Source organism: Thamnophis sirtalis, unplaced genomic scaffold (assembly GCF_051295495.1).
Source record: "Thamnophis sirtalis isolate CommonGarterSnake01/CBP01778 unplaced genomic scaffold, rThaSir2_p1.2 scaffold_6, whole genome shotgun sequence".
NCBI classification, from domain to species: Eukaryota; Metazoa; Chordata; class Lepidosauria; order Squamata; family Natricidae; genus Thamnophis; species Thamnophis sirtalis.
The window spans coordinates 86,507,664-86,528,932 of NW_028261386.1; the positions used below are offsets into that span (position 1 = coordinate 86,507,664).

A 21,269-nucleotide genomic window follows, 5' to 3' on the forward strand; every position below is an offset into this window, starting at 1 on the left:
AGCAGTAAGGGGTGGCCTTACTACTTTATTTTTAAGTGGGGTTTTTTTTTTGCACCTGAATACCATTAGATAAAATCAATAATTAAACTACACTGTTGGAATTATGCATTGTTGCATAACTGTGCTTTTATTTTCATTTTCTTATTGGGCCCATTGGCTAATGAAAATGGAATTAATATTGGCATGGAGATCCAGGTTCAGGGATTAAAAATTTCATTGAGTGACTTTGGATCAATCAGTCAACCTCTGCCTAATCTATCTAATGAGATAATTGTGAAATTTAAATAAGGGAAACCACAACATAAACTGTCAGGAAGAAAGGCTAGAAAGTCAATACTGTGGCTAAAGAATAAATAAAACAACCTTAAAATAAAACGACATAGAAGTTTGTCTCCAAACTTAATATGGGAAGGTGAATCTGCATAACCATGGTGTGGCAATCTAACAACGTACAGAAAGATAAGATCTTGGGAGGGGGGGTACTAGGGCATCAAGTTTTATTTCTCTTTGGTTTAAACCTGGTGGCAGTGCTGTGTGGATACTCATTCCTGCCTCCACAAAAAATGTGTGGATCCCAACATCACCTGAAGTTTTCCAACTCTCATAAAGTCTACTCTACTTTAATTGAAGTACTTGTTTCTGTCCCAGGAGATTGTGGATTTATTTATTTATTTAGCAATGAATAAATTCCTAATACATTGGGTTGGGGAGATCAAAGGTAGTTGGTCATAGTTTGTTGCCACATCACTACCTTTTGAACTATAGGCAGAGAAACTAGTGTGTCTTAACCACACCACCCCTGATGGGCTGGATGGCTTTGAGGAGATCATTATGACTTGAAATGCCAGTGGTCATCCATTGACTGATTTTGATCGTCTAGTAAGTCTTATTTATCTTTACTTTGTATGTATAACTGGCAACATAATATGTTTACAATATACTGAGGTATTTTTAAAAATTTCTTCTGCCAACCTCTTTTATTCCTTGGAAAATCAAAAGACCCAGTTAATTGGCTTCCTGGGTTTTCAGTAAGATGTAAGACCTAATTGTGACTTAAAACATTTACCTTAATGTGGCACAACACAGTTATTCTGTTTATGTATGTAAAGTGTATTCTACACTTCAAACATTTTCAACAATTAGTGACATTTTCCCCTGCCTTTCTTTTTACAGATGAAACAGGAGCCATTTTTTGTATTTGGCAGCAAGTTTGAAAAGAAAGTCGCAGGGAATGTTATCAAAGAACGAATTAAAGGAGACAGCCATGTTGATAAAGATATTGTAGTCAAACAAACTGAGCCAATGAGAATTAAAATTTTTGAAGGCGGGTAAGAACAGAAAAGTGGAATTGTTGTTTCTTCTGTGTTACTTTTAAAGACAAGAGCTAAAGTATTGCTCTGGGTGCTCAGGTTTTTGTGATGAAATCTCAGAGTATAATCAATTATGCAAATTGATACCAAAATTGATTAGAAGTTAAACAGAGCCCCAATTTGAACGTCATGAAAACTCTATACAGACTATTTTGAAATCATGAACAAAAAAAGAACAAGGAATATATAATCCACGGAACTTCTGCCATGTCCCATTTTTTGAAGGAAAAAATGTTTACTTAATATCATATGACCTTAAACACTTCATAAAACCTCATAGTACATTGGAAACTTGTGAAGTATCTTCAGGGTTTGTCTTTGGTATTTATAAGATGGGTATTCTGAAAGAATGACGCGAAAGTCCCCTTGGGATCATGCAACTAATGATGGAGCTCTTTGCAATATAAGGGTTTTTTACAGCTGTTTTTATTCAGCTATTTTTATTCCGTTTTTACAGCTATTACTATTCATTTAGTTGGGACATGGTAGCTCAGTGGCTAAGACGCTGAGCTTGTCAATCAGAAAAGTCATTTGAAAGTTCGAAACACATAAAAATGCAAGTAGAAAAATAGCGTGACCCGACAAAAGGGCGAACGACAAAACCGCGCCCGACTAAACCACGTCGCTGATGTCATCAACGCAGCCACAACAGCCAGCGCGGAGAAAGAAGGGCGCTTTAAATAGCGCGTTGAAAGAAAGCCAATTTAACTTAAGGTAAGGGTTAGGTTTAGCGTTAGCTTTAGGGTTAGGTTTAGGGTTAGGTTAAGGGTTAGGGTTAGCTTTAGGGTTAGGTTAAGGGCTAGGTTTAAGGTTAGGTTTAGGGTTAGGTTAAGGGTTAGGTTTAGGGTTAGGTTAAGGGTTAGGGTTAGGGTTAGGTTTAGGATTAGGTTTAGGGTTAGATTTAGGGTTAGGGGTTAAGTTTAGGTTTAGGGTTTACAGCATGCTTCTGTCTCCGCGCTGTTGTCACCCTGTTGATGACGTCAGCGACACGGTTTAGTCGGGCACGGTTTTGTCGTTCACCCTTTTGTCGGTGAACCGAAAAAATAGGAACCACCTTTGGTGGGAAGGTAACAGCATTCCATGCACCTTCGGTGTTTAGTCATGCTGGCCACATGACCAGGGAGATGTCTTTGCACAGCACTGACTCTTTGGCTTTGAAATGGATATGAGCACCGTTCCCTAGAGTTGGGAACGACTAGCACATATGTGCGAGGAGAACCTTTACCTTTACCTTTACCTTATACATTCAGTGGTGCTTTCTACTGAATTTGTCCAAGATGGTCATTGACATATCTCTGAAGAAAGAACAAAGTCCTCTGAACACCACTGATAGGTAGTAATGTCATAATTTAACTTCTTGTGCCAGATGAATAGAAAGGACAATGTAAAAGGACATGGGTAACTGACTGAACTTGTCCAAAGAAGTCCTGGGCAGGGGAAGGGATAGACTTGAATTAAATCTTTCTTCCTTGGGCCAGTCACTGTCTTTCATCTTAGAAAGAAGACAGTGGCAAAAAAAATCACTTCTGAAAAATGTGGTCAGGAAAACAGGATGGATTTATCCATGCAATCACCAGGGCTCAACATTGATTTGAAGGCCCATATGAATTAATCTAAATATTAAGAAAGAAGGCAACAAATCAGAATTAGCTAATGTGCATGTTCTCCTTTGCATTTGAGAAAAGATATTGGCAAAGAAAGAGTCTGTTGAGAGAGATTTTCCAAATAATCTTGAGCCGTATAATTTGGGCTGAAATATGGATTTTTGAGTAGGTTGTAGTCTATGACCAGTGCTTCAGTACTCACAGAGTTCTTTGGAAGCCAATTTAGTTCAGATATTGCATATATTAAACCAGAGGATTTAAAGTCTGAATTTATTGCAATCATCTATAGGATCAGAGAACTTTTGAAATAATTTAAGCCAATATTTTAATCAAATGACTCGCATGCAACAGGTCTGTTGAAATCAAGGCAGATGTAGGAAACTCATCAGTTTAATAAGATTAGTAGATTATCTTCTGGATCCTGCATTATCAGGAGCAGCTCAGTGGTAGAAATAGAATAAAATAACAGAATATAGCATGTGTAAAACCAGAGGCTGAAGGATTGTAAGAGAGATGGACAATAATTGTAACAATACAAACACAGAAGGCGCAAACACCTGCCTGTTCAAAGAACTATATAGCATCAGGGTGATAGCAATATTTAATTTAGATCTTGGTCTTCCAAAAGGAAGATTGTTCACTGCCTAATTATATAACATTATATGTATGTATGTATGTATATGTGTGTGTGTGTGTATGTATGTATGTATGTGTGTGTGTATATGTATATGTATATATATATACATATATATATGTATGTATGTATATGTATATGTATATATATATATACATATATGTATGTATGTATGTATGTATGTATGTATGTATGTATGTATGTATATATATCAAACTAAACTAAGCCATAATAATTTGCAACATGACAACAGAAGAAAGATCACATTTTAGCAGTGATAAGATTAAAAAAAAGGTAACACCCCACTACAGGGACATATGATAGGGGAAAGCTTGCCTTGTAAAGAATTGTCTACTTGAAGTGTTTCAAGAGGATGTTGAATTAGACTAAATGGAGCCAACAGAGCTCTTAGCTGAAAGGCCTCTTTGGATCATGGCCAGACATGACCTGTATGTCATTTTCATCACTCTTTGTTAGTAAAATTATAATGTCTTAAGCTAAAATAGAAACATTAGCTTTGTAGAAGAATAGAAGTTCTCTGCTTTGCCAGTCCTGTTCAGTATGTGTCCGTTCTAAAATTTAGCAAATTCTACAATGTTTTCAATAATGCAGTCTTTTTTCTCTGGTTAAAGATTGTCAGGAGAATCATTCTGCTTTAAGAGAAATGGGGATGTACAAAACTGTAGTGAATGTCGTTCACATGGTTTTCCTTAATGAGATAACTGTTGGCAATGTAGACATCCTTTTAGACGTTGGATGGCTTCAGAAATGGGAGAGGCAGTGCAGGTTTTCTAGGCAGGTATAATGGACACATATACTTTTATTACCTACCAACTATCATGATTTTCCTGGGATCTCCCAAGTTTTCAGAATGTGGTCCTTTTTCAAAGGTTTGCCCTGGAAACATCACAGATCCTAAACAGGATCAGCAATAAATTTACTTGTAGCGTCTATTTTGTTTTTCTTTCCTCCTAGGGATTCTTGGCACTAACTTTATCAGTGGGTGATTTAGCATCCTCTTGATAAAAGTGTCGTCCCCCCCCCCCCAGTTGATTAAGAGCAAAGAAACTTGATGATAGCGAAAAGATGAAATCACCACCAGCAGCCATTTACGACCGGGTGTTCATTTTGGATCTGGCTTTTACTTAGATTGCTGGAAGAAAAGTGGAGGGATTTGTGGGCAAGCCTTAACTATTTTGAGGAAATAAAGGCATTCTGGTCTCCCCACCCTTCCCCAGAAGCTGCTGCTGCTGCTGCTGCAAAAAAAAATGCTATCTGGTTGTCTCTTCTCTTGTTTGATTCTGTTCCTGAAGGGTATATTCTGACCTAGGATTCACAAATCACGAAGCAGACTCCTTGTCCCGAAAAAAACTCTTTTTATTAAGCTGATGTGAATTTCTCTCATTCACATCTAGTAAAGGCCCCAGCAAACAGTCTTTTAAGGGTGAATTTACAACCACAGACCTTATCAGGCCAGAACTGCCAGGCCGATATCTTCGCAATGCTGTGCAAGAAAATAATTGGTAAGGAGTCTCTGAGAGTCACGAACAAATCTTCACATTAATGAAATGAACAAATTGTCTCCTGCAAACTCCATTCCTCTTTTGCTCCTGTTTATTCCCTATGGGAGGGGCCATTCACCGTCCACCTGTGCCTTTACTCCCAAGTCAGCCCTTGTTCCTTAGCTGTTCCCTTCTCCTGGCAGCTCTGCGCATGCGCACATCGGGAACAGGCTCCAGCTGTTCTTCTGCCCCACTGATCTCCATCTCCAAAGGCAGCAGATAATTGTCGGACGGTCTTGGCCCCATCTCTGCCTCTGATGCAGAGCACTCATCAGAGCCTTCCCCAGACTCCAGGACTGGCCCATGTTCCTCCCCAAACTCCTCACTGTCTGAGTCTGCCACCAGCTTCACTGACGGCTGGCGGGCCACAACAGGGTGCAAGCTTACTACTCTCTTATATGGGAATAAGTCTCATTGGAATCAGCTGAACTCACATTCTGCATAGGAATGTATAGGATTGCATTGTGCAGTTGGGAATGTGTACACAGCAACTTATGCAAGCCTTCTTTATGCAAAACGTATGCTGCTGTAAATGGTTTTATGGTATATTGGACAGAAAGGGAAAATGCCAAGTAGGATAAATTTTTCCATGGCAAAGTTATTCTTTGCTTCTCTTTAAGAAGACTGACAGGTGTCTGGAACTGGCATATAGAGGTGTGATGTATTCTATTGATGTCCTTGCTGATTTTGGAAATGTCTTCTTATCTACTATGTCTTTATTTACTCTTACCTTTGGCCCAGTCGGAGTTAGCCTATGATCTTCAAAATCTTTCTCAGAACTGGGTATGAAAGGTTCTCTTTCCCTGAGATAAATATGGAGTAAACATAAAGAAATCATTGTTTGAATATCTTATTTTGCTGATCTGTAGGAAAATGATCCCTTTGGAATTTTAAGAGGGAGGATATATGTGATTGAGAGGGGTCTTGTGCAGGGGTGGGTTCTGGCAGTCACTACTGCCGGTTTGCTTGTGGGCACGCCACGTATCCTTGATGCATGCTGTGCGTGTATGCACGGTGCAATAAAAATTGCTATGCGCAGAAGCAAAAAACAAGATGGTGGTGCCTATGGTGCTGCCTGGAGAACCGGTTCGGGGGCATGGCAGGCCTGGGTCGTGCTGGTTCCAGCGACCCAGGCCAACAAACCATTACCAATTTGGCTGAACCAGTCTGAACCGGTAGGAACCCACCATTGGATTTGTGCTGTATGAGGGTATGTTAAAATAGCTGTGACTCACAGCATTTGGGAATGCTGGAAGTTTTAAATTTCTTGTCTTTAAATATGCATTGAAAAAACAAAACAATTTCATTTAGGCAGTTCACATTTGCACACATCTGTACATTTTGTATTTGTGCAACAGTTCTGGCTCAGCAATCAAAAAGAGTCATTGGGCAAAGGTCTATCTCTGTAAGAAGATGCATATAATGAACATTTGTCAAATATGTGCTCCTAATCAACACAATACTAACATATGAAATAATTCCCTTGGTTTTGTGTGTATGGGGAGGGAAGATAGCCTTCAGTGGACCGAATGATCTCTTTTTTTGCAAGGAACAGTGCTGTGTGTTACATTAAATGCTTCTGAATAAAAACCATGAATGCATCACAGATTTCCTCATAGTCCTCCTCTGCAAATGCACAAATACATAGAAACCATCCAGAACATGGGTGTCAAACTTTCTGCGACACGTTGCTGTCACATGATGTTTCATGGTGTTTTCCCCTTTACGGAGCTGGAGTGGGCGTGGCCTGCACATGATGCATCCGGCCCGCCGGCCGCCAGTTTGATACCCCTGGTCTAGAATTTCCTATGGAAAAAATAATTTTATAGTAGGACCTAAGCCTAAAGATATTGACAAGATTGCTAGCTTTTAAGACTTAAAAAAAAAAAGTAGGACAGAAGTAAATTCATTGACCGCCTTCCTTTAAATAGGTATTCCGGTTCAGACATAACTCTCTATGCTTGTGTATGCATATTTTTGAGTCATTGTTAACTCCTGGCAACTTCCTGGATTAATTCCTGCAGGTTTCTTCACATTATTTATGGAAGTGATTGCCATTGTCTTCTTCCTAGGGCTAAGACAGAGTATCTGGCCCAAAATCACCTCAACCTCAGAAAGAACTAGATCTCATAATCACCTCATTTCTAGCCTGCTGCCCTAACCATTACACGAGAAAACTCTTTTTTCTTATTTGAAGGAGTGCCTTAACCTTTGTAGTAAGTTGTTAAGCCATGTTTTTGCCTTGAAAACTAACATTTTGTAATACTTCAACGAAATACAATCTCTGTGAATAAAAATGGCCGCGTAGGTGTTTCCTATTTCATTCTGACTTTCTTTTTACAGATATAAATCAAATGAGGATTACGTGTATGTCAGGGGACGTGGACGGGGAAAGTATATTTGTGAAGAATGTGGAATCCGTTGCAAGAAACCCAGCATGCTGAAAAAGCATATCCGGACTCACACTGATGTACGGCCTTATATATGCAAGCTGTGCAATTTTGCCTTCAAAACAAAAGGTACCTGATCAGTTTCATTTTATTTATTTATTTATTTGCTGGGCTGATGACACAATCTCCTCCTGTTAGTCTGCGTTCCATCCTTCGAAGTGTAAGAGAGGTTTTGTTAAACCAAGGGAGCACTTATTTCTCTCAAGGGCTCAGCCAGATTCCTCCGTGCCAGCCAGGCTGATCTCAGGAGCCCAGCAAAAGTTGTCATCTTTTATTTCTGAAAACGAGGCTTCATGAAATGCACCGCTCCTATTTGAATAAGAGATCCGAGGTTTGATGTGTTTGTCAGGGAGAAAGCCACTCTACGTAACTACATTAAGAAATGTGGACTTCGACCCAGTCTATCTGTCTGCAGAGGAAATGTAGTGGGCATAAAATTACCTTGGCAATTATTACTTTTCTGCTGAAAATGTTGTGGTGCAAATATCAGTTGCATAGAGGGGGTTGTACATTTTCAGCAGCACATTGCAGAAATGGAACATTAGCTGTGGAGAATTCCTAAGCTGCCTTTATGATGGGTCAGTTTCACAATTATTAATAATGCACCATTCCACAGACTCCGTGTGGGCTCCTCCCTCCAAGCTGACATGAATTATGGATGGAGATCTACTAGCACATGTACATAGGTACTCATTGTCACAGGGGAGGAGAAGCAGCTTCCGTTTAGCATCACTGCAAAAATCTATCAAGTGATGGACGCAGTTGCCAGAATTGTGTCTTTAATCAATCTCTCCCTTTTTAAAGGAAATAATGCCAATTGCCTAATTTATAATGCTGGAGCCATTGGGGGTTTACTCCTACTCCTAATGACAGTGGGGAAATATATATTCTGTATAAAGCAGTATCACTTAGACTTATGTACCGCTTTACAGTGCTTTACAGCCCTCTCTAAGCGGTTTTACAGAGTCAGAATATTGCCCCCAACTCATTTTACCCACCTCGGAAGGAGGGAAAGCTGAATCAACCTTGAGCCTGGTGAGATTTGAACTGCCAAATTGCAGGCAGCCAGCAGTCAACAGAAGTAGTCTGCAGTACTGCACTCTTAACCACTGCGCCACTGTGGCTCATGTACAGAGGAGGAGACATCTGCTTAATTTTTCAGTATTAATACACAGTTCAACCTCTCAGCAGCATTTAATATTATAGATCAACCTTTCCAGGGTTGGTATATAGACATCTGGTATATCTCAGATGTGCTGAAATACTGGGGAATTGTAATCCAACACATCTAGAGGTCATCAGGCTGCAAAAATCTGTAAAAGCTGATACTTTCGCATATTTAAAGTGTTACATTGAGACTAAATAGCGTGAGGAATCAGCAAATATCTGTAGGGAGGATAACACAATTAACAGAATTATTTATGAACTCATTTTTTTTCAAATGTAGCTGATAGTTAATTATATTTCCATAAAAACTTGCAGCCTGTTGTAAAAGTTAGTCTAGTTGCACCTCAAGAACTTGCAAATTTATTCTGGAGTAAGTTTTCATGTATTTGTGTGTAAGAAAGTAGAACTGAATTTCTCTAAAATCCTCCACATCCCCACTGGCTTGTCCCATAGTGATTCATCATTGAACCTGCTCTTGGATTATCCCAGTTCTATGGAATTAATTCCTTGCTTCATTCAGGAGCATAACCTCTTTGGTAGGCCCTACAAATACCCTTTTTAAAATAGGCTTTTTGGCTGCTGGATTTTCTTGAGCCATATAGTTATCACCCTTAAAGCCTTATAGGTCTTGAGGCCAGGCTATTTGAAGAACTGCCCTATTACATCTATCCAGATTAAGAGACCTATTTGGTGGAACCACAAAATAAAGGACTTTTCAGTAAATAGTCCTTCTTTATGGAACTTTATTTTCCTGAGGTAAGGTTGACTCTCATCTCTTGCTCTTCCAAAAGGCCCCAAAAATGTGGTTTGGTCAGCAGGCCTGGGAAACTCAAAAGGAGATTGAGACAACCAAACTGATTTAAACGTGTTGTTGCTGCCCTGAGGATGGGGATGAAGGGTGATTTTTTTTTTCTTAAGGGTTTTTATTATATGGTGGATGTTTTAACGTTGCAAGCTGCCCAGAGTCAGCTATGGGTAAGTTGGGCAAATATATAAATTTGTTTAATAAATAGATAATAAATAAATACATCTGGTTTTAATATGTCTAACTATAAACCTTGAGGGACTTTTGATAAACTTAATAAATAAAGTAATTCACAAGATTAGACAATAATACCTGTGTTAGCCTCAAAGATGCCAAACAATTCTGGCTATAGTTTGGAAGTATTTCTTTATTTATTATTCAGTTTGTATAGCTGCCCGTCTCACTTTTGGGTGGCTTAAAAATTAAGTAATATCAGAGGCTTGCAAATGGGAAAACACCTTGTGAAGTTTCTGCCAAGTATTTATGTCCTCCTTGTTCAATGCATTCCCGGTCAGAGGTCACAGCAACATCTGTTTCTTTTTTTCTCCTTTGACTAATTATTTTATAGTACAGTCATTTCTTTCTAAAAAATAGTCTCCTACAAAGGTTATAACAGTTATAGTTATAACAGTGATGGGAGTGCTGTACATTCCTGACAATTTTAGGGAGAGGCGATGCTGGTGTAAACTTCAGTTGTGGGAATCTGGAGTATCCTTTGAAGCCACATTTAATACTTCCCTTCTTCTCCCCTAACTGTTGATATAGAGATAATGGAGAAGCAAATGTGCAAGAGGCTTTCCTTGCCTTGATGAGGAGCTGTGGTGGCAGAACTCTTTTTTCACCCATTAAATATACTACCTGAGACCACATTATATGATAATCCAAGCATGCACACCTGGTCAGCACTGTTCCCTCTAAGGTGCACGGCTGCGCGGCCACGCACATGGCAAGAAAACACTGCGCAGCACTTTTCAACTGCCGCGCAGTGATTTCTACTGCCACAGGCTCCGAAAGCTGGGGAGGAGGTCCTTTGCAGGCAGCTAGAACTGGCCCTGAACTTGTTTGGATGAGCACGGGGCGACTGATGGTAGTTGTGAAGCCCCAAAGCCCCCGCCACCACCGGACTAACTGCTGCTGCCGCCTCCTCCTCTAACAGCACGGCCGGATTTGCTGCCTGGCGCTGTGGCTGAGGTGAAGCTGCCAAAGCTCCCACCGGTGCCCCCGCCGTGCTTTTGAGGAGCCTTGAGGCCACGGGAGCCAGTAGAAAGGCGGTGGAGGGGCGGGAGCAGGAAAAAAAGGCCCGATGGCTCCTCAAAAGCATGGCGGAGGAGGAGAGGGCAGGGGTAACGCGGTGCCCAGCTCAGGTGCTCCGAGCAGAGGGGGAGCCGCCGCTGCTGCCACGGGCGGGGGCGCCAGCGGGAGCTTTGGCAGCTTCACCTCAGCCGCAGCACTGGGCAGCAAATGTGGTGGTGCTGTTGGAGGAGGAGGAGATGGCAGCAGTTATTATAGTTATTGCAATGAGCAATACTCATTGCTTCCATTATTGTAATCTTCATACCTGAAAGATGACCTTTCCATTTTAAAAGTAAATTATTTATGGAAAAAAGCCCAGTATCCATTTCAGGTTATGTAAGTAAAGTTAGATAGCTATAGAAAGTACAGACTAATATCTGTTTATATTTTGGGCTGTCTAAGGTCTTATTGCAGAATATTCCTAAAAAAATGACAAGAGCTTCCCTTATGTCTCGTATCATTATTATTATAATTTCCAAAATGCCAGAAGAGTAGTTGAGTGCAAAGAATTGCAGAGAAAGTCATCCAGCCTTGATTGGAAGGAAAAATTGAACATAACTCTATACAATGAAATGCCAGTAGTGCTTAAGCTTGTTCATGTTCCAGCAGAGTGGCTTGCTAAAGTGACGGTTTCATGTCAATTGAACTGAAGTTGTCCATTTAAAGTTGCATGTGGCAATCTAAGCATAGTGTCTTACATTCTCTTACAGCCCATATCAAATATTTATCCCCATCCAAGATGGATGATGGTCCTCTAGGAATAATGTATAAAATCTGGAGGAGTTGAGAGTATTATCTTAAGATGCCATCCTTTGTTTGATCTATATTGGGACTTTTAGGGTTGACAGGTTTCTACTTGATGATTAGACCCATCATTCCAACTTTGTAAGAGATGCTGGTGTTTATTATGAATGGCTTTAGGAGGTTGTTCTTGTTTTGTGGAATTTGTACCCTAACCTGCAGATCTTTAGCAATTCAAACTATTTTCTAAAAGCAGCCTTACTTGATCATATTTGTACATTGTTGTTGGCTGGTTTCAAAGAAAATACAGGAAATCATCAATTAGATGTTATTTGGTTGAATACAAGGATTCCTGATTAATACTCCAACTTCAGACAGGACTGTTTTAACTGTAACATAAGGCAATGGATTTCTGAAACACTGCTACAGTATGGGATTCCTTAGGAAGGTAACAGGAGGAAATTATGTTACAGAGAGATTGGTATTAATATGCTCCATGATTTATTACAAAAAAAAATGTTGACCTGCAAATTTGTATCCAATTCTGCCCAGCTGAAGGAAGAGCTATCCCACAAAGAGCAAAGTCATAACAGAGAATTGGAAGGAATGAGGCTTGAGGTTACCCAACTGTTGTGACTCAGCAGTTCTTCTGAGAGTCTTTTCGGGATCAAGATTCATTAGGCAGCTGGGAGTGGTTAGAAGCAAGTTGGGAGATAAAAGGAGGGATGCTGCCACGCCCCAGTGACTGGAGTCAACGTTCCTTCGTGTGTTCTGTGTCTGGTACAATATTGCTTGCTTATTACTCGTGATTATGCCTGTTACATTTGGATAAATGCTTTGGTGTTTTCATGTAAATCTGATCCGTGGAGACGGTGGAAGAAGGGCTGCGTTTGTAAGAGCTTTTGTTTTGAATTCTTATCGGAGAGTGATGTTTATGTTATTTTCTGGGCTCGAAGCCAGTTTGAACTGAAAACTGATAAAGAAAAGTCCTTTTAAGTTTAATTGTCTGCGTTTGTTAACGAGCCATCAAGGGGGCGTCAGAACACCCAACTAACACGGGAACTGCATCAATGTGAAATGACAATTGCTTCTTCTTTGGGTTCTACTTTAAGCTTAGAGCAACAACTAAAAATAGAGAATGAAAAAGTGGAGCAAAAGACAATAGAGCACACAAGTCTTAAAGCTGTCAAGTTTGAACACCTCTGGGTTTTTTTTTTCTAAAGGGTTAGAGGTGCAAGGATCTTGTAACCTGACAGCTTTAAGACTTGCGCACTTCAATGCCAGAGTTCCTGAGCCAACATTTTGGTTGCTAAGCATGAGGGTTGTTAAGTGATACTGATATTATATAACACTTTTAATTAAGCAGGTACTTTGAATAAACATAACTTTGAGTTTCAAATAATACTGATTTTATTGTTGTCTTAGGTGACATCTGTGAAAAAAATTCAGGTGCTCAGGCATGAATATATGCCGCTCAAACACCATACTTTTCTGCTCACACTGAAAAAAAATTAGAGGGAACATTGCTGGTCAGTCCTAGATTAATCATTTGTTTCCTCCTCTTTTCAAGGTGGGAGGAAGAATAGTTATATCAGATGGTAGAATTGGCCTGACATCTTCCATTTTTTTCCTTTCAGTGACAGCCTTAATTAGCTTCACTGTTCCATTCAGACAATTGAAATGCCTATCCTTTTCCAGCATTTGGTGGCATTATTAACAATAAAAATAGGGGAATAAAAATAAAATTCAGATTAAGTAGTCCTGAATATAATAGGGATGCAGTGGCTCAGTGGCTAAGACGCTGAGCTTGTCGATCAGAAAGTTCGGCAGTTTGGTGGTTCGAATCCCTAGCGCTGTGTAATGGAGTGAGCTCCCATTACTTGTCCCAGCTTCTGCCAAGCTAGTAATTAGAAAGCATGTAAAAATGCAAGTAGAAAAATAGGAACCACCTTTGGTGGGAAGGTAATAGCGTTCCGTGTGCCTTTGGCATGCTGGCCACATGACCATGGAATCATCTTCGTACAGTGCTGGCTCTTCGGCTTTGAAACGGAGTTGAGCACCGCCCCCTAGAGTTGGGAACAACTAGCACATATGTGTAAGGGGAACCTTTACGTTTTACTCCTGAATATTACAACTTGGCTGTTAAGAAAGAAGAGATGAAGAAACACACACACTTCTATGAAAACATTCTTGCTGAAATGATATTTATATAAATTGAATATGTTTTATATCTCTCTGTCCAGTTCACTAATTCTATTTCTAGGAAAAGATGGGAAACCTCTCTTCATAAGAGTCAGTATGAATTCTAAACTGATGCCAACTTGTCTGGCTTATCTTTGTGTTTTCCACAGGGAATCTGACAAAGCATATGAAGTCAAAAGCGCACATGAAAAAATGCCTGGAACTGGGGGTATCAATGACATCAGTGGATGATACAGAAACTGAAGAAGCAGGTATATGATTGTTAAGAACTTTAAGTTTTCCTCTTATCAGCATTAAAGCATTGAAAATAATGTTGGCTTATTGGTTTGAAGCTTATAGAACTTAAAGGTTATCTTTCTGTCTTCTCTCATCTCACTCTTATCTCAACCCACTCAGGTCTACAACTTTTCTAGCACACAATATTCTTGGAGGCTGACATATTTCAAAATGGTGTGAATTTTTTTGGCACGGCACATTGCTATTAAAGTTTGCCTAACTTTACTTAAGTTATCTGAGCATCTCAGCTCTTGAGTTTCTTTAGCGGGAGAAAAATATTAGCTTAGGCGTAACTTAGTGTTATAATACACTTTTTAAATGCATATTACTGGATAGCTACACTAGTACAACTCTGCATAGATATAATTGGGGAATCAACTTAAACCCTTGAAGCGGGTATATAGTTATTAATCACGTATTTGAGGATCATATAAATGATCAAATGTAATGATTGGTTGTACTCTGCATTTATACAATTTTGCAAATAGTTTCAGAGAGGCATAGAAATTAAAAAGGGTTATGCATTTGATGGTGCAGAAAAACATCCAACGTAGACTTTTTACCCATGTATTACTGAAAAGCATCTCTTTGTATCATATTGTAATGGGAGCTTTAGGCACAATCAATATCTTTATAAGCAAAAAAGATCTGCAGTCAGATTCAGTTTTGTGTCCCTGCATATGACGCATTGATTTGTTACATTTATTTCAGAAAATATGGAAGATAACCCCCAAGAAATTGAGAAGAACATGACTGGCACATCAGCTCAGCATCAGTTCTCGGATGCCGAGGAGTCTGATGGAGAAGATGGAGAAGACAATGATGAGGATGATGAAGATGAGGATGATTTTGATGATGCTCTCGGAGACTCCACACCCAAGACAAGATCTCGAAGCACTAGTCCCCAGCCGCCCCGATTTTCATCATTATCTGTGAATACTTCTACCACATCTTATGGGGGCTCTCCTGAGAGTGCTGTAGGACATTCCTCCTTGATAAGTTATTTAGTCACTTTACCTAGCATTCAGGTTACTCACCTCTTATCAACAAGTGATTCTTGTGATGATTCACCAATGACAGAATATCAAAGGTTTTTCCAGAATAAAAGTACAGATTCAGAACCTGACAAAGACAGACTTGATATACCTAGCTGCATGGATGAAGATTATATGATTTCCTTGGAGTCCAACTCATCTCCTAGAGATCTTTCATCATCCAGCCAACAGTCATCTCCTGGGTATGATTCCTCACCATACAGAGATAACTCACCAAAGAGATATTTAATACCCAAAGGAGATCTGTCACCTAGAAGGCATCTATCACCAAGAAGAGAGATTTCACCCATCAGACATATTTCACCAAGAAAGGAAGCTGTCCTAAGAAGAGAATTATCACCACGCAGAGATGCCTCCCCAAGAAGGCATCTGTCACCACGGAGGCCGGTGTCTCCTGGAAAGGATGCATCTTCTCGAAGAGAAATGTCTCCACGAAGAGAAAGGCGATATATGGCCTCAATTAGAGCAGCATCACCCCGAAGAGGCTTATACCATAACCCATCGTTGCCCTTGGGACAGTATATGCAATCTGAATCACTATCTCTGGGACATTCGGTAAGTTGAAAATAATGTGGAAACAGGCCACCTAAAATAGTTATCTATAAAATAAAATAATAATTAAAAAAAACATTTTAACATTCTTTCTTCTGTTATGTCAGTTGGATTCTGAGTTAATGGAAACTGGACTCTGAGGATTGGCTTAATTGCTAGGATATTGGTTTTGGTCAACAGACAAATCCTTGTATCTTGATGTTAATCAGAGAGACGTGGCCCATAAACAGTAATTTTTGCCCAGGTTGTTTGTTTTTTATTTGCTTCTTCCCTGTTGCTGCAGTTTCCTATCCCATGTCCCAGATTCTTCCTTATCTGCTAGTTCCTGTACGGCTTTTTGGAAGCTTTGATGGAAAGTTTTATTTACACTGCTGTCTTTTCATTCATGTACAGTTGGATCTTATTGTTCTATTTGTTTAAATGAAGAACTTTCTTCTTTACATGGATGAAAACTGTAGAATAGAAGTGAAGCAACCTGGGACCCCAAATGTGTCGTGTAATTAATCTTATTGTGGAAGCCTATGACAAGAACCACAGAGAGTTAGTGAGTATCAATAACATGGGGAGACAATAGAGCCCCAAGGAACCCCGTAAAGCAAGAGAAATAAGCTGGAATTCCGCCCTCCGATATCAACTATAGCAAACCCATAGAGAGCGAACAGAACTATTTCAACTTCGTGCTCCTCTCTCCCAACCTCAGTTAGCCCAGAAACATGGCATCAAAAAATGCTGAGAGTTTAAGGAGGACCAGAATAGATGCACCAACTCTATTCTGATCCCACCAAAAATAATCAGCAAGTGATATAGGTGCAGTCCTAATACTCAAGTCTAAAACCCAACAGAAAAGGGTCTATATCAGGGCTGTCAAACTCGCGGCCTACGGGCCGGATGCGTCACACACTGGCCATGCCCATGCCTGTTTTAGCAAAGTCACAATATGTCACATGACGCCATCATGACGATGCAAGTTTGAAAACCTGGTCTAGATAATATGTTTCCTCCAGTCCCTCCGGAGGTGCAAACCAATCTCCTTTTCAACAACCTTCCCTAAAAAGAAAGAAATGTATACAGATCTGGTGATGGTTTCTTGAAGAGGTGATAAACCACCCCTTCCTTAAGAGCAGGATCATTTATTTTCTGAAAGATGAAATTAACCGCTGCTTGGATCCAATCACATGTCCCCTAGGATGCTTTGACTGGCCTGAAGAGATTTGGATCTAATATAGAGATGCAATACATATGGAAATAATATCTTTATATGGCCAGTTGAAGATTTAGAAAATAGTGTGTAGGTTTTCAAATATGCTTCTTGAGGATAATTTACACATTGTGTCAGAGGTAAATCTAGTGGTCTCTGATCCACACACTCTCCATTTTTGCTTGGTGCCACCTATTATATATCAGAGATATTTCATTTCATTAATGTCTTCTCTGTAGCAATTCTCCAAATGTTATAACAACAGTGATTAACTGTCTGGAAATTAGGATGTATTAGATAGAAACAGTAAGTTCAAATACTGACATGAATAATTGTATTACATTTTAAAAACTATCTGAAATCAGCTGAGTTTTTTAGATAAAAATGATGAATAATTGCTCTGTGCGGTTTCATGCCAGTCAGCATGTATTTTTAGCACAAGCATCCTTAGTTTTTAAAAAGTATTCATAAAAGGTAAAGGTTCCCCTTGCACATGTGTGCTAGTTGTTCCCAACTTTGGGGTGTGCGTGCTCATCTCCATTTCAAAGCCAAAGAGCCAGCGCTGTCCGAAGATGTCTCCGTGGTCATGTGGCCGGCATGACTAAATGCCGAAGGTGCACAGAATGCTGTTGCCTTCCCACCAAAGATGCGCCCTATTTTTCTACTTGCATTGTTACGTGCTTTCAAACTGCTAGGTTGGCAGAAGCTGGGACAAGTAACGGGAGCTCACTCAGTTACACGGCACTAGGGATTCGAACCACTGAACTGCCGACCTTTCTGATCGACAAGCTCAGCATCTTAGCCACTAAGTACCTAGAAAATTATTTATATCTAAACCTAAATTCAAAAGTACCTTCCCCCACAAAAGTGGACAGGAAATAAATTAAAAAGGACAAAAATTATGCGAATGCACTGCTTGTTATATTTGGGTTGCCAGCTATAGCTGCAAACAATCCTGCCACCTCCCCAAAATGTGTGCTGTGAGACCCGTAACAAACATTTGTGTACATACTTGTTCAAAGATACTTTCCCGAACCCTCCTTCCCCCAGAAGCATTCAAAAAGAAAGAGAAAGTAGCTAGGATGGAAATGGGGTAAGAGATAAAGTAGAATAGCATTGGAAAGGGTGGGAGGAATTAGTAGATGGAAGGGTAAATAGAGGAGAAAGAAAGGAGAGAAAGAGAGACTCCCTATTAGACATAAGAAAAAGGGTTATAGTTTAACATGACCACGGAGACGTCTTTGGACAGCGCTGGTTCTTTGGCTTGGAAACGGAGATGAGTACTGCCCCCTAGAGTCGGGAACGACTAACACATATGTGCAAGGGGAACATTTACCTTTATAGTTGGTTACGGTAATCAAAGTGCTGTAGGGAATAAGTGTTTTGCCAAGCTATGAACACAAAGGGGGCACTTCCCCTCTCCAAACCCAGAAGCGGAGTCCTTCGGGATTGGGCGGCATATAAATTTTGATAATTAAATTAAATTAAAAAGCTGTTCCTGATCTTTTTTTTTGTCTGTTTGCAGAATTCAAGAGCAGGAATGTTGGAGCCACCATATTTCAACTTGCCTGGAGAAAAAGGCATTCTGGAGCATCACATCCCTAACCTGTTTCCTGAGGGTCCTACTGACTATGTCTTCAGTCATCTTCCACTACACTCCCAGCAGCAACTTCGTGCGCCTATCCCTATGATGCCCATCGGGGGCATCCAAATTGTCCATTCGCTACCTGCTGCCCTGTCTGGTTTACACACTCCGTCTATCTGGTCCCTCTCCAAAGAAAGTTTTGAGGAGAAGCAGTGGGAATCTTGCACTCCTCCAAAGCATCTGGAGAACTGTGCCCGCCCTCCCTCTTTGCATATGATGGCTCAAGACAGCACATCGACTTCCGAGTTACTGTTAATGAAAAAGAGCACTTTGGAGGAAGGGGGGGTCATGGAGAGGGAGCAAGAAGAAAATATACAAACTTGTACAAAAGCCATAGCCTCTCTCCGCATTGCAACAGAGGAAATTCTTCATGGGACGGAGCAAACAGAAAGGGATTCCAAGCCCTTCCGGAAACCCTTGGAAAGTGCACATTTTAGCATGGAACACTTTAGTGGCTCTGAGCCAGGCCAGATCTGTGCCTCAGCCACCAGCCCTGACTTGCACAGCGGTGAAAAGGACCTTTTTGGTACATCACAGCAGACTGTAGTATCTCATTCCCCCTTTTACAGCAAAAGCAGTGTGGAGGTCAGACCATCAGTCTACCCGAGTAGGAAAGATTCAAGCACACAGGAAAGCAGAGAGCCGCCCTCTGAAAAAAGCAAACCACAGTAATCTCCGAGGTGTGAAAAATTGTTGACTTCCCATGCCCCTTCCCCAATGATAGAAGGAAGTATTTGAATTTATAGCATGCCGGTTCTAAGTTACAGTAGTTTGCTATTATATATACTTTTGTTGTATCAAAAGAATTGAGTAAAACTACAAGTCATCATGAGCCTGACCAAAATGAAATTTCAAAATTCTTATTGGGTCTGGTACTTTTAACCTGTACAGGTGTTTGTGCCTTTTCTTTACTTTTGCTTATATTCTTATAAGCATTTTTTAGCAGTAATTTGTACATATTTTAGAATTTGTGTATCTGCTTTGTAATAAATGTAATTTCTTTCCTTTTTGGGACACTTTGACCTAAACGATGTAAAGCAAAAAACAAAAAAAGCATCAATATATATGTGAGGTTGCACTAAAATATTTTTATATGATTAAAAACTGAACAGCTTTTATGTACAGCTCTGATTCTGTAATACTAATATTTATTTACTTTGTTTCATAAATTGTACATTTTTCTTAATGTTGCGGGTTGCTTTTCTATGTGAAGCATGGGATTTACTGTTGCATTATTAGAACAAAAATGTATATTGTAAACAAGATATTTAAACTAGAGTATCTTATCTTATTCTGCACTTATGCATTAGTTTAAAAAAAATAAGATAAAAGGATGTATCAGTCCATTCTTTACTCTTGTAAAAAAAAATTTGTCTCTTGTTTGCTGGATCAACTATAACTTAAAAGTGCTGATTGTGATTTTAAAGAGATAGTACCGTAAAGCATTAAAGTAAAACCATGTGCTATTGTGAGTTTTTTCAAAGCTTTATAAAAACAGTTATAAATATATTAAAAGTATTTGGTCTTATGTGAACATGTTGCTATATGCTCCTTTAAAAAGAATATGGGAAAACATTCCACCCTGTGTAAATATATGCAACTTCAAAAACTGGTGCAATTTCATATCTATTGTGTGAATGTTTAAAGGGTTCTTCCCATTTCTAGTGAGGGTCAGTGAACAGTGGGATCTTGACTAGAAGAGAAGCAAGATCGGGTGACAGGATATCACATATCAGTATTGAAGTGTCTTTAAAACAAGAGCAAGGAAATCTGGCATCCTTAGCCTTGATTACAGAGGAATCAAACTCCTACTCCAGATGAGAAAGCACAGGTTGGTCTGCACAGAACTTAGATAATCGGCTGGCCCGACAGCTTTTTACTCAGTGCTGGGCACTGCAGGCAGGAGACAGAGCCATGAAAGTCACAGAGCTGCGGGGGGGGTTCCATACTAGTTGAGAGCAAGGAATAAGAGTCATGTTGGCAAGTTATCTCGCTTCGGAGAGGTAGGTTGGGTTATGGAAAGGGAACGGTGAGTTATAGTTTGCAGCTATTTGGGGATAGACGTTCTTCCTTGTTGGGGAAAAAAAGTGTCTTTCGTATTGACAGATCTATCTAAGAGGAAAGATCAGCGGGGAAAATCAAGATTTAGGGCATTTATAGCATTCAGTTGTCTTGGGAGAAGTTTGGGAGGAACCATTCCTTACATGTTTAAAGGTGTGATGGTGTGATGGATGCCCCCAGATATACACGCATCTACCCAAGTCAACAACAACAAAAGAGCTGGGTTATTTTCTGTGCTATTTAGTGGATTATAATTCTGTGAAAACACATTTGTATATTGAATTGCAATACATTTAAGGAGTGTTGTTTAAAAAGAAATAAATATACAGTTACATTACAGATCTAGTGTCTAGTTTTCCTGTGGTGTTTTGATTTGCTCCCCAAGTGGAAGCTCTGACTTTCTGCCCGGATTTGTCATTTTATTTATCAAGGAATACCACCTGGAATTCAGTGGAATTATCTCCAATTAAAGAATGGGCAGTGTGTTGCCTAGAGGTGTGTAAACTGATGTTACACTTTGTGAGCACGAAAGTATATGTAATATATTTAATTTTGCATATAGCAACAAACAATTGATATTGCATATCAATTTTGCATATAGCAATCAACAATTGATAAACTATTACAAAGTTATTGCTGGTATATTTAATACTT

At 39.7% G+C, this 21,269-nt stretch overlaps 1 protein-coding gene across 2 annotated transcripts in view; it reads left to right on the forward strand.

Annotated features, from left to right (window-relative positions):
- HIVEP2 (HIVEP zinc finger 2) overlaps window positions 1-20,954 on the forward strand; it is a 54,870-nt gene extending 33,916 nt beyond the window's left edge. For both annotated transcript variants that reach the window (XM_014068616.2, XM_014068617.2), the window contains 5 exons: window positions 1,174-1,328; window positions 7,514-7,689; window positions 13,978-14,079; window positions 14,816-15,714; window positions 18,435-20,954. In XM_014068616.2, the coding sequence (XP_013924091.2) occupies window positions 1,174-1,328; window positions 7,514-7,689; window positions 13,978-14,079; window positions 14,816-15,714; window positions 18,435-19,226 (2,124 nt within the window). In that variant the 3' untranslated portion in view covers window positions 19,227-20,954. The remainder of the gene's footprint in view (window positions 1-1,173; window positions 1,329-7,513; window positions 7,690-13,977; window positions 14,080-14,815; window positions 15,715-18,434) is intronic.
- Window positions 20,955-21,269: the final 315 nt, after the last annotated feature.